Raw genomic sequence first — 13,347 nt, forward strand, 5'->3', positions numbered from 1 at the left:
ACTAACCGTGCTTAAGTCGATTTCCTATAGTATAGACGCATTATTTTAATCTATAATTTTTTTTACCGAAAAAAATGTACGCAATTGTTTCGGCCGTTCGTCTGGCTTGTAAATAAAATCGTATGATATATACCTATACTCGAGTAATATGGGCGATGCGTGATGGTTATCGGTCGGATGTTTCATTTAACGAACGAGACACGGACTGATTACGAAACGGTGTCACGTTGGAAATATTACATATTCCTTATGACGTTTACAAACAATAGTTTTCGGGTGTTTGAATGTTTTTCGTAGGTCGACGTCTATACGATATTCAGACTGTACCGATGATTTATAACAACGTTACTCTGTGTAATGCTTATAGATAAATCATCGATTCCGTTTGTTATTATTCCATAGCGTGTTGTGTTTGAAAACCGCGTTCGTGGTACCTAACCACCATTGTTGTAGGCGACGATGTGAAACAGACGTGTGTAGGTTGACAATGTGATTTCCAAAGAAATGTCAAAAATCAGTTTCTACCTGCGTGTGTGGTCAACGCGATCGATAATAACACGTAGAGGTACCCATATCGCTGCAGCGAATGCATATAATTTCTTATATAATTCTCCGACGAATAAAATCCTTTTTAATAATATATACGACGTTGACGTTAACTTATCGACGGTTTTCGGTCGTGTTATTTCCCCTCGGGTTTCCTCTCTCTCACTCACTCTCTCACACTATTCATCGACGTTTATAACGTATATATATAGTTTAAAAACGTGAAAAGATATTATTTTCATTTGGCAAAATCTTTCAGTCCCGAAGCGCGCGACGTTTAAAATCGACAATGCCTCTTTTGTTGCATTACACACTTCAATGTTGCAGAGGTGTTTGAGCGGGATCCGTGCAAGGTTTTCCGATTTCGATTTACAGTCATTTCCGCTCTAACCTTGTTTATCGTCATCGCCGAGACAATATTTTGGTATTCGATTTCCATAAGTGTTTGCGAATAAAAGTAAATCGTGATATCACATCAAACGGTCCAAATGTTAAAACACCATCTTGTTACGTTTCCGTCGGTCGGGCAAACGGATGAACCTAACGCAAAAGCCAATCTTGATTTTGTCCGTCCGCAAAATGTTGAAACCCGGTTGTTTTTAGCCGCGGTCCATCCGAATGATACGAATGAATCGAATAATAACTGCGTTGCGCAACAACGGGAGCCGTTGCGCGACGTGCACACACGTATCGGTCACTGTGACGCGCGGCGGAGTCCGGTGACCCGCGTGCCGGTATAACTAGCAGTGCTATCTTTGGGCCGCGGCGTCAACTATCGCGTCGTCGTCCATCGGTCGCGCCGTATCGCGCGTGTTCCGCCGACAACCATCTCGTCGCGATCGACCCTTCGACGCGGCGTTTCGCACGACCATGATCTGACGATTTTTCCCGTCGACCGATACGATATATTTTATAGTTTTCGCGTTCGTTTCGGCGACGTGTTCCAACGCCGTAATACGAAAACACACTCGCCAACAATTAGTGCAAACGCAATTGTTCTTCCATATCTGCCATTCGCGCGCGTCCCGTCACGTTATTCTTTTCGTCGTTCCTAACCCTCTTGTTTTCATTTCCGTATTTTTTACACGTAAAATACGTGCCCGTAACACGCATTCGGTTTCGCGTTGATAATTATTACTTTCGGTTTTCGGTCGCGCGCGCGCGCACCACCACCGCCACTACCACCGCACTCCGACAACCCCCGTGCGCGACCCGTCGGCCCTGCGCGCCGTCGCGATCCGATCGGCCGCCGCCGCCGCCGTCGTTGCCCCTCGGAGGCCGTCGCCGCGGTTCGCGTTCCCCACCGCGGCCGCCCCGCGCGACGACGACGGTTTGACGTGCCGCATGCAAAACACCCCCACCACCGGCGGCCGCGCGAATGGGTGGGGACCGGTCGGGACTCCGCCTCCCCGTGCCCATTGCAGGGGAACCGCACCGAGCGCATCGGCACGCCGCGCACCAGTCTCCCGGCACAGAGCGCGCCCTCACGTACTGCCAGTGTCGAGTGATTTTTTTTTTCCGTCTCCACACACCAAAACACTGTTAATTATTTTATTTATTATATGATTTTTATTATTCGTCTTTCGGTTTTCGCGTAACGTCGTCGTCGTTTCAATCGATATTTTTGTACTCGCAATCGTTTAACGTTTAATTAATAATCGTTTTAATTAGTATTATTACTAGTATTAATATTATCGGGTATTTTTATTTTTTATTTTTTTTTAATCCCGTTCGATATTGTTGTGCGATCGCTCTCGTTCTACGCTTGTGTTCGGATTCACACCATCGTCGTAAATTTTCGACGCTCGTGCACTCGCGTCTCGCCGTCGTCCGTCCGTTCGTAAACGCGAGCGCGCGCGCTCTCCGGCACAACCGTTTGCTCCGAGTGATTTTCGATATACAACAAGTGTGTTTGAATGTGTCCAAACCGACCGGGAGTGACCCGAGTGTACGCCGTTTTTTTTTTAACTCTCACTCAAAGGATAGCAGAATTTCCATTTCGGATGTCCGAACGACATGTTTAGAGGTATAATATAAATATATAAATATGTGTATAGGAGACCATTATTTTTATTATTACATTTTTTCTCCGTACCCGCTAACCGAATTTCGTTTGTTTTCGGTACTCGTAAACCAACCGTAAGTGTCGCGAATGTTTTTTAATCGCGTTAGTGACGGAATCAATATAAGAAGCGTCGGATTTTTCTTTTTTTTTTGTTACTTTTCCATCGGTGTTACGATTGATATTGTGCGTGTTACGTTTCTCATTATTGCATTTGTTCTGTTCCTCGACTTCAGCCAATAATTCTTCCCGCGCTCATTGGAAACCACGTTATTTTTTTAATTTAAATTTTCTATTATTCCTTGTGTATTGTTTTTACGTAACACCGTCGACGTACATATATTATGATATCGCGAAGAGACACGGCACGACGGTGCTCCGACGGTCGAACAAAAACAATTATAGGCGCTTTATTCTGCCGTCGGCTGATTAAACGTAAAAAGTCCATAATGTCATGTCGTCATGATTCGTGTTACGAGAAACAAAAACAAAGGCTTACGTTGCCACCACGTGCTCGTGACAATACCGCTCACGCGTGTACAACAGTAATTAACCGCTCGATATCTGGTCGGAGGTGTAAAGGTCGGTTGATAAATCGGCATTTTTGTGCGCCGGAAGTGTTTTATTTTTTTTAATTATGTTATTCGTATCGAAGTTTATTATTGCTGTGCTATTATTATTTTTATATCCATCGTGTATATTATTATGGTTTTCTCCCTCCGTTTATTTATGTAACTTGCCCGTCGGACGCATAAAATATTTTATTCCCCGGTACTTTGCATAATATCACATCTTTCCGGGGAGAAGAGACGGACGCTCGTGCCGAACCAGTTTCACGAGAAATTCAAATGAGACAAAATTTGAATATGTCTCTCCCTACACGTTACAGCAGACGTCGTCGTCGTCGGTGTGTGTTTCGATGTTATTGTGCGCGGCCGCGGTGGCGGTTGTAAACGCGCGTTCGCCGGGACCGCGCACGTGGATCACACCGTAAACACCGGGGGAATACGGTCGTGAATTTATGTTAATTCCTCGGGCACGTGGACGTTACAAAAAAATTTTACCCGGCCAGCGCAATACGGTTTTCGGTCTTACGCCGTAGAAAACATAAATCGGACACTTTCGCGAATGGGATTAATGTGCATGTTTTGGCCGACGGTTCCGCGAAGCCACGAACGCCACACCACGTCATGCAATAAAAATAATTGCGCAACGCACGTTTTAATCTTTATTAATATACTTTATTAATATGAAAAAGTGCACACAAACGTTTCTCGGCAACGACTAATGAGTATAATTACTGTGTTAAAAAAACATTAAAAATTAAAACGAATATAATAATAATGATAATAAAAGGTGTACGTATTCCGTAACGCGCGTATGTTAATTAATGAAAGAAAAATATGGGTTCCAAAACGTCTTTGAAAATTATTCACGTCGAACATTGCGTACGTATTTTATTATTCGCCTGTCGCGTTTTATTTATCACTTGCTCTCGGGGAACGAAAACGCGCGGTAATTATACTACACGCACGCGGCGGCGCACAATATTCATATATATATATATATATGTTATAAAAAACCCATATGATTAATCGGACTCACGAATGTTTTTTTTTTTAATTAATTAAAAGCAATTAAAAACCGACACAATACTAAAAATCGTTTCTGGACAATCGAACCAGTCGACGGCGGCGTACCTGCTGTAACACACGTATTCCGGTTTTTTTTCGGTGCAAATCGATTTCGATAAAGCAACAGTACCCATATAATATACCGCGCGGTCACTTCGGTATAGTAAGCCCGGAGGATAATTAACGATAATAGTAGTTAGTTCTCGGCTGGACGGTTTTCGGTGTATCGGTTTTTACGACATTCGTTTTTTCATACGGTTACAATGTTTTGAATAGGAATGTGCTAGTTGGTTTTGTTCATAGTGCAATACGAAAACAACTGTACATCTTATCATTCGATAATGCACCCGAACACCCCTAAGACCGTATATTTTTAACTATATAGTTAAAAATATAGTATACTATAATATACTATATAGTTATAGTTTACTACCGTAAGTAACAATAACAATATAACTATAACTATATAGCATGTGTAATTATTCAGTTCTACCCGCAGCAACGTAGGGTCTTACACGGTTCTCCTCCTCGTGTTTTACGGCCGCGCTCCGTGGTGGCCCTGGCCGAAACACCTTCGTTTTCGGCACGCATTTGTTGTACGCGCACACTCGCAATGCGTACCAAGCACTGGTTTTGTGTATATTTTTTTGGTTATTGTTGTAAAAATACAACGGACGAATGCGTGTAAACGTTATCCGTTCGTTTGAGATTTTTTCCCCTCGAGTCTGCAGCGTTCCTAATCGTGAATAATTAACGAATCCGTGCAAGAGAACCGAGTGTAATTAATATACACGCGTGGGGACGAATTAAAAACTTATAATATATCTGCTATCGTCGTTGCCGGCGGACGGTCGTCTCCTCTTCCCGAAACGAGAATTACTGGTTTTTTTTTTCGGTGACCACCGCCGGACCTCGTTTCCTTTTGGTCGCCGGGTCAAAGACAATATTATCGTGTTGAAATCTCCTTGTATTTTATTATCTGGTTTCTGTGTACGCATCCTGCGTTATCTTCGATTAGGATACCAAATAACGTTATTCCGGTAGCGTTTTTTTTTTTGATTTTTTTTTTTTTTTGTTAAGACCGCATCAGTTTCATTTTTATAAATAATTTCTCGTGTCGCTTTCCTTGTCAACTTATACAATCGTTGGTTTGACATCATCATACGATATTATATCAAATCTTGTCTTCGACACGGTACATTTTGTTCATTGCTTTTACCACCGTACTTGATGTGCATTTCGAAGCGTTCGCGTTTCACGTTTAAACGATTTATCGCGCGCTAATCGCACGGTGCACAGTGATATATGTTGAACCGTACAGATTTCCATTTCCGTTCGATTTGAGAGTTATTCGATCACGATATGTTTTACTCGCGATAATCTCGTTAAACCTAATCAACGTGTTACAATGAACATAAAATTATTCAAATCCGTATGAATTCGTACCCCGCGATACGGATCAACAAAATGTCACGTCATTTTCTACCGTGAATTCGATTTCGACGGTCGCGTAGATACAACAACACCAGGTCGTTTTTTTTATTATGTCTCCTAGTTATCGTTATCATCTGTCGTACAAAAAACAATGACGAGCGTGTGTCGTGCTCACCGCGACGCGTTTATGTATTTATGGGTGTGCGCGCGTTTGACGGACCTCATTCGGAATTCAAGATGGCCGGTGTCGTCGGACCGGTGCGAGGGCGGGTGGTACGCCGCGGTGTTTTTATTACAGTACGCATGTTGTATTATGTAACGCGTTCTGGTCGGATGATGAATAGGAAAACGGCAATTATCCGTCGCGTCGCCGACGGGAGAAAACGCGAAAACCGCGCGTTCTATCGCGTTCTTCGGACGCGCGTATCCCCACAACCAACGAGGTAATCCTTCGACGTACCGGGATACGATAAATTTATGTGTTTTCTCGTCGCCACCACCGCCGCCGCCGCCGAAATCTCGTTCGTATTTTTTCCTCGGGAGAAACACACCTCCGGGGGATGTTTACTAATTAATGCGGAGTAAAAAATCGAAATAAAAATAACGTTCAGTACGCGTTGTTGTGCCCGGGCACCCGGAGGCTGCGGCGTGCATACATAATTAACGCGCGCGGACGCGGATAGCGTGATTTATCATTCGAACAGGTGTGTTTTTCATTATTATATAATGTGTATTAAGAATATTATTATTATTAATATCGTATTGACGTGTATCCTATTATTGTGTTGAGCTGTGCGCGGGAGTATATAGATGCGTCCCCAGACTCCGTGCGCAGTCGGTGAAAGTTTCGAACGGGTAAAAAAAAAAAATAAGTAAAATATCGACCATTTATTAAGCGTTAAAAAGTTTCAACATGATCCGTACGGTGTCGAGGTGTACACACGTATAGGTTATAATATATGCATACAACGTATACAGGAAAAAAATTACAAACAATTAAAAAAAAATAATCGTTTACACATTTAGATAAAGTCTCGCCGCTGTTATTAATTATATCGCACCCAATAGTTGCGCATACTATACACAGATAATAACATGAATGGATTAAATGGGTTACACAGAAATCCGTTATTTCGTGTTATACATTATTACTAATTAAATTCGAACTGATCGTGAAAACCGCGTAAAACGAATGATAATTGTACACATCTGCTCTTGAAATTCATCACATTAATACATCTACTGATTAAAACGATGATCCTTGCACTAGATTATTATTGTTAACGTGTAATATAATTATATGTGCACGCAGTGGGTATTAATGTAAATGTCTTTATGTGGATTGTGAAAATTCAATCTGATGTGTGTATCGCATCTTCGCGTTAATTGCGTATTCTGTCGAAAAAAAAACAGCGGTAATGCGTTATTCGAAAAAACGTTCTACGTCATTTATTAAGGTTACGAAAAACACATTAATTAAAATCGAAATAAACAAAGTAATTATAAACGTGTGTTGTTATAATTATTAATGATGTAAGGTTTCCGATATGATTTTAACGCGCCGGTTCGTTGTTGTATAATTAATTATTATAATGCGTTATAATAATAACGTATTTAGTATAATTTTTCTATTCGATTCGCCCGTACCTATATTGATTACAGTGGTTTTGGTCCACACGTTCGGCGGGAAAACAATAAACTTGTGTACAGTATCTCTCGTTCTTTAATGTAAACACGGTATATAATAATTGTATTTGTGCACGTATTCTTCTGGCGGGCGCGCGGACGGGGTTCGCTCGGGAGATACTACGGGAAAATCGACTTCGGTTTCCACTGGAAACGCCGCGCGGTCGCCGTCATCCGTGCAAATGAATGCGCAGGCTCTCGTTACGCCGGGACCTTTTCCTCCTCCCGCGAATGGCCGCGCCAATGGGAAATTAGAGGAAGGACTCGCGAATACACGATCTTTTGTATCCGTAAATTATCCGCGTCGCTCGTATTTTCCACCGTACTCGAGTTTCCGGTAGCCCGCGGCGGTGGCGCCACGTGTTGTGTTCCGTCGATTAATTAAAAAACGCGATTCTCGTACGATGTGCGTTTTCATCGTTTACGCGAACCCCGGAGCCGGTCTCCTGTTTTTTTTCGGACTCCTCGGCGTCCGTAATCGCCGCGCCGGTACGCCTATTTACGTATTGTTTTTCTGATGTATAATTATTTCGTGCCGAGGGCCCGACAGACTGCCGATGCCGCCGCCGCCGCCAGTTATAATTATCCTCTAATTTGTCCCTGGTAGACGGTTGTTCGGCGCCAACCGTCAACCCCCTAGAAACCACCCATCTCTCTGTCTGTTCCGACTTTGCTCTCGCACCACTAGAGGTACGTGATGTAGACGTCGTTACGAAATTGTAACATTGACCGCGTAGTAGTAAACGCGCGCGAGCATCATCAAAACGTCGGAAATGTCGACCTGGATGTGTTCGCGCGCGAAATCCTTCTCGACAGAGGAAATCGGCCGTTTCCTGCGTTTCGCGCAATCGTCGTTTCCTCTGGCCCACATTCGGTGCCGCGCGCCTTTTTCCGCGGCATATAGTTGTTTCTCGACGGTTTTTTTACATAATTACGGATAGGAAAATAAAAGAAATAATAGAAAACCAATTAAACGGTTATTCTGTAAAACGGGAGGGGAAAAAATAAGACATTGCGCGTGTGTGTGTGTGCGGTGTGTACATATTATATTCCTCGTTCTGGCATTATGTTAATGTTGTTGCAAAACACAAAAGAGCATTGTTTTTATCTGAATTCGTGAACGGAATGAATAATACATTTCGCAGACCGGTTGTATGTGTGTATGTTGAACACGGTGGAACTGGTATGGAAAAGAAAAAAAATGAAATAAATAGCCAAGAAATATTAACAATTCGCTAAGATGTATATAAAAATATATATATTCGGACGGGCTTGATTAGCTGTGGCGGTTCCTGAACAATGGAAGCGTTAGTGTCACATACCACGACAACAGCTGTACATCACCTTTTTCTTCATGGAGGACGACGGACATACGCGAATTAAGACGGACACGTTTCGAGTTCCCCCCCTCCCCTCTCAACCCGTTTTACTTGATCAGAATTGTGTGTTAAACGTAATACACGCGGTTAAGTATAATAAAAGAATAGAATAATAATAATGGATGAGAGGATCAAAAAAAAAAAAAATTAAATTAAAAGATAAAAAATAAAAATAATATAAATAAAATAGTAATGAAGTACCTGTTTTCTTGCTACCGGTTTTTGGTGTACAATGTGGTGCGAAACGTGTGGTACACATCTCGAGGCGTGGTCGAAACGGCCGAATTAAAATTTGAACGGCATAAAATATTATTACCAATAGTAGTATCGCATGACTCGTACGACGAGTTAGTAGTGTTAATAACTTACGGGTCGCACGTAACCGATTTGCGAATAAAATAACTTTTAACGAAAACATACGCGCGCAACGTATACAGTGTGCTCATCCTTGTATTAATTTGCAGATTGCGGTGTGAGCGGGGCATGTCAAGGCAGTGGTGCGAATACATTGGTGATGATTGATAACCAGAGATGCCGTCACCGATACCAGTACAATCGTCGTCGCCAACAGGCGGAGGCCTACTAGTGGACCGTGCCGCCGGATGGACAGCGGACACCACCGCACCGCCGGAGACGACTAGCGCAGCGCATAACGCCGAGGCGGCTGTTGCGGTGGCCACCAACGCCACCAGCACCACCACCACCGGTAGCATCAACACCAAGAGCAGCTCTAGCAGCAGCAGCACCGCGGCCGTCATGAGCCCGGAGGAGGAGCAGTCCAGCTCGCCGGTGACGGGCGTGATTGCGGGACGGGACGAGGAGGAACGCCGGTTGACGTCGCCGCCGTCCGGCAGCAAGTTCGACTCGGTGGCCAGCAAGCCGGATACCACCGAGTCCGAATCGTGGGCGAACAGTAGCGATGTGGAGAAGTTCGACGGCAAGATCGTGTACAACCCGGACGGGTCCGCGTACATAATCGAGGACAACAGCGAGCTGAGCGAGGAGGACGGCGGCGGCGGCGTGGACCTGCCCTCGGAGCTGTTAGGTTCCGGGAGTATCGTCGACGGCCGAGGCGTGAACCTGTCGCAGGCCGAGGTGTTCCCGCAGATAGCCAACGCGTTCTACGTGTCCCGCGGTGGCGGCGGTGGCGACCACCATCTGTACGACCAGCAGCAGCACACCGACGCCGCGCCCGCCGCCGCGGCCCTCAACAGGGTGTTCCAAGACAAGAAGATAGTTCCTGAAGTGCCTGTGATGCACAGTTACAGGGTGTACTCGGTCCGCGACAACAAGACAGGCGGTGGCATGAACGATAACCGGTCGTCTCAGCAACAGCAGCAGCAGCAGCACCACCACCAGCAGCAGTCCAAAGACTGTTCCACGGTACCGGTCAAACCGATATTGATGTGTTTCATATGTAAACTGTCGTTCGGGTACGCGAAATCGTTCGTGGCACACGCCACCGGTGAACACGGCGTGACGCTGCAGGAGGACGAGTACAACATACTCGGGCACAAGAACGCGTCGGCCATTATACAGTGCGTGGGAAAGGAGAAGGAACCGCTGGTGTCGTTCCTCGAGCCCCTGGCCCTGTCGTCCAACAATAAAGCTCATCATCACGCTCGGGTCGCGTCGTCCCCGTCGTCGTCGAGCGCTCACAAAGTTCCTAATGCCTATATAAATGACGGTAATCGTTCCTGTTCCTCGTCCTCCGACGGCGGTGGCGACCACCAGAAGAGCTGCCCGGAAAGTCTGGTGGTGCACAGGCGCAACGCCACGCCGCCCACCTGTTCTCCAAGCGTCAACACAGTTCCTGAGACGTCCGTCTCCCTACCTCAATCCGGTAGTCCTAGAAGTAATGTTAATAACTCGTTTAGCTTAAGTAAAAACAACAACAATTGCGGTAACAACAAAGCTGCGGCGACCGGTGCTCCTTCCGCCGCCGCCGCCGGCAGGTCCAATGTGTACGATTGCATCATGGACCTGACCAGGAAGAGTCCCATATCCGCGTTGGCCGTGTCGTCCGGCACGTCGGCCCGGAGCAACAGCGCGTCTCCGGGCGCGAGCCCGTCGCCGGGCACCACGCTCAGCCCGCAGCTCATGTCTGGTGGCGCGCCGCTGTCGTACCCACAGCCGCCGCCCAACTTCATGACCGGCACCACGATCGGCGTGTGCCCGGATCACATGAACGGCCGGCCCAGCGGCGTGGACTGCGCCCGGTGCGAGCTCATACTGAACTCGTCCAGGCTGGGCGGCGTAGGCGGCTCGCTGGTCGGTATGCACTCCAGAAACTCGTGCAAAACACTAAAGTGCCCGAAATGCAACTGGCACTACAAGTACCAGGAAACGTTGGAGATACACATGAAGGAGAAACACCCGGAGTCTGAGACGTCGTGCGTGTACTGCATCGCCGGGCAGCCGCACCCCCGGTTGGCCCGCGGCGAGACGTACACGTGCGGCTACAAACCGTACCGATGCGAGGTGTGCAACTACTCAACCACCACCAAGGGCAATCTTAGCATTCACATGCAGTCGGACAAGCATTTGAACAACATGCAGGAGCTGCAGAACGGCGGCGGCGTGGCCGGCACCGAGATGCAGAGGCACCAGGCGTCGTCGCCGTCGCAGCACTCGAAGCAGCAACAACAGCAGCAGCAGCAGCAGTCGGTCATGAGCCCGGGGTCGACGAGCGGCCAGCATCCGGCCATGGGCGGTCCGATGATCAACCAGAAGCCCAAACCCACATTCCGGTGCGAGGTGTGCAACTATGAGACGAACGTGGCCCGCAACTTGCGCATACACATGACCAGCGAAAAGCACACGCACAACATCATGGTGCTGCAGCAGAGCGTCAAGCACATGCAGACGTTGAACGCGCTGCAGACGCACCATCAGCAGCAGATGAACTTCGAGTCTCTTATGCACTTCCACCCGGGGCTGACGTTGCCCGGTGACAAGCCGCCGCCGCACACGGAGGCCGCGCTCGCCGACATGGCGTACAACCAGGCACTGCTCATTCAGATGATGACCGGTGGACAGATGCCGCCGCACTTCGCGGGTGACGTATCGCCGCACGTGGACACCGACATCGGGCTGAACCCGGAGACCATGGAACCACCGCCTGAGCCGGTGGACAAAAACCCGAACTCGATGTTCCAGTGCAGCACATGCAGCACGTTCGTATCGGACTCGCTGGAGGCGCTGTCGCATCACCTGTCCGCTGACCGGACCAAGGTGCGCGAGCAAGAGATACTCACCGTGGTGGCCGGCAACTACATCTGCAACCTGTGCACGTACAAGACGAACCTGAAGGCCAACTTTCAGCTGCACTGCAAGACGGACAAGCATCTGCAGCGGCTGCAGCACGTGAACCACGTGAAGGAGGGTGGGCCACAAAACGAGTGGAAGCTTAAGTACATGTCGTCGCCGGGCGGCGTGCAAGTCCGGTGCAACGCGTGCGACTACTACACTAACAGCACTCACAAGCTGCAGCTCCACTGCGCCGGTCAGCGACACGAGGCCGCGTCCCTGTTGTTCCGGTACCTGCGGGACAACAGCGACGGCGACGGTTCCGTTTACCACTGTCTGCTATGCGAGTTCTCCGCCGGCGATAAGTTGCCATTGCTGCAGCACGTCCGGACCGTGAAGCACATGCAGATGGAACAATTGCACCAGATGCAGAGGCGGTCCGACGGCAAGGACATACAGACCGACATCAACATGGTGTTCCAAGTGACCAGCGCTCCGCAGCAGTCCGTGGACAGCGACCAAGAACAAGGTAAGTGTCGAAGGAATCGTCGCGCGTTGATCTGACTTTTTTTCGTGGTGCGAAATCATCTTGACAGTCCGTAAATCCATCGCGGACGGACCGTCCCGGGGGGGGGGGGGGTTGGAACGTTTAACTGCTTATTGGCGAATACGTAAGATTATAAAATTGTTTTTTTTTTTTTATAATTACCGTAAAAACGTTCTATAATTAATTCTTATTTTCCCTTAACACAATAAGTTAATGATTTATTTATTTTTTTTTTTGCCGATTACGTTATAGATAATTATACATATCAATTAATACGGTCTTATAAATAATTGTCTAATCATTTTTCGTACCTAGAAGGCAAAGTACAATAATAGCTATTATACGGTATATTAGCATAAAAGTTATAATAACAATTTAAAAATAATGAAACCGTATAATATTTAAAAAATAATTAAGCATAGAAACGACTTATCTCAATTAAAGTGTAATTATTTTGTTATTACAAAACTATTAATTTTAACAAAATAAATTATTTTTATTAACTATTATTTAGTTTATTTCTATACACAGCATGTTGACCTGCGTTTACTAACCGAAATATGCGTAGGTATTGTATAATTGTCGTAATTAATTTTATAGTTTGATAATTTAACGGAATAAAGTAATAGCGGCACGAGTACGAATACAAACGAAATAATGTTTGAATGTAAATTCATTTTTTAAAAACGAGTCTTCTCACTGCACTAATATCGATTTGGTAGATAAATAAATAATAAATTACGCGTAGTCTCCGCCTATGTAGACATTTTCTGTGTAAATAGTTTCGAATTTAGTCGTGCTAGTTTCATC

At 46.1% G+C, this 13,347-nt stretch overlaps 1 protein-coding gene across 7 annotated transcripts in view; it reads left to right on the forward strand.

Annotated features, from left to right (window-relative positions):
* LOC112687019 (zinc finger homeobox protein 3) overlaps window positions 1-13,347 on the forward strand; it is a 94,399-nt gene that overhangs the window by 24,012 nt on the left and 57,040 nt on the right. For 4 of the 7 annotated variants that reach the window (XM_025559528.1, XM_025559533.1, XM_025559535.1 and 1 more), the window contains exons 1-2: window positions 1,993-2,572; window positions 9,206-12,519. In XM_025559528.1, the coding sequence (XP_025415313.1) occupies window positions 9,273-12,519 (3,247 nt within the window). In that variant the 5' untranslated portion in view covers window positions 1,993-2,572; window positions 9,206-9,272. Of the gene's footprint in view, window positions 1-1,992; window positions 2,573-9,205; window positions 12,520-13,347 lie in introns of those variants that run through there. The other 3 variants (XM_025559529.1, XM_025559531.1, XM_025559532.1) reach the window with 1 other exon arrangement.

This window comes from Sipha flava, unplaced genomic scaffold (genome assembly GCF_003268045.1).
Source record: "Sipha flava isolate LNK unplaced genomic scaffold, YSA_version1 32_pilon_pilon, whole genome shotgun sequence".
In the NCBI taxonomy this organism is placed as follows: Eukaryota; Metazoa; Arthropoda; class Insecta; order Hemiptera; family Aphididae; genus Sipha; species Sipha flava.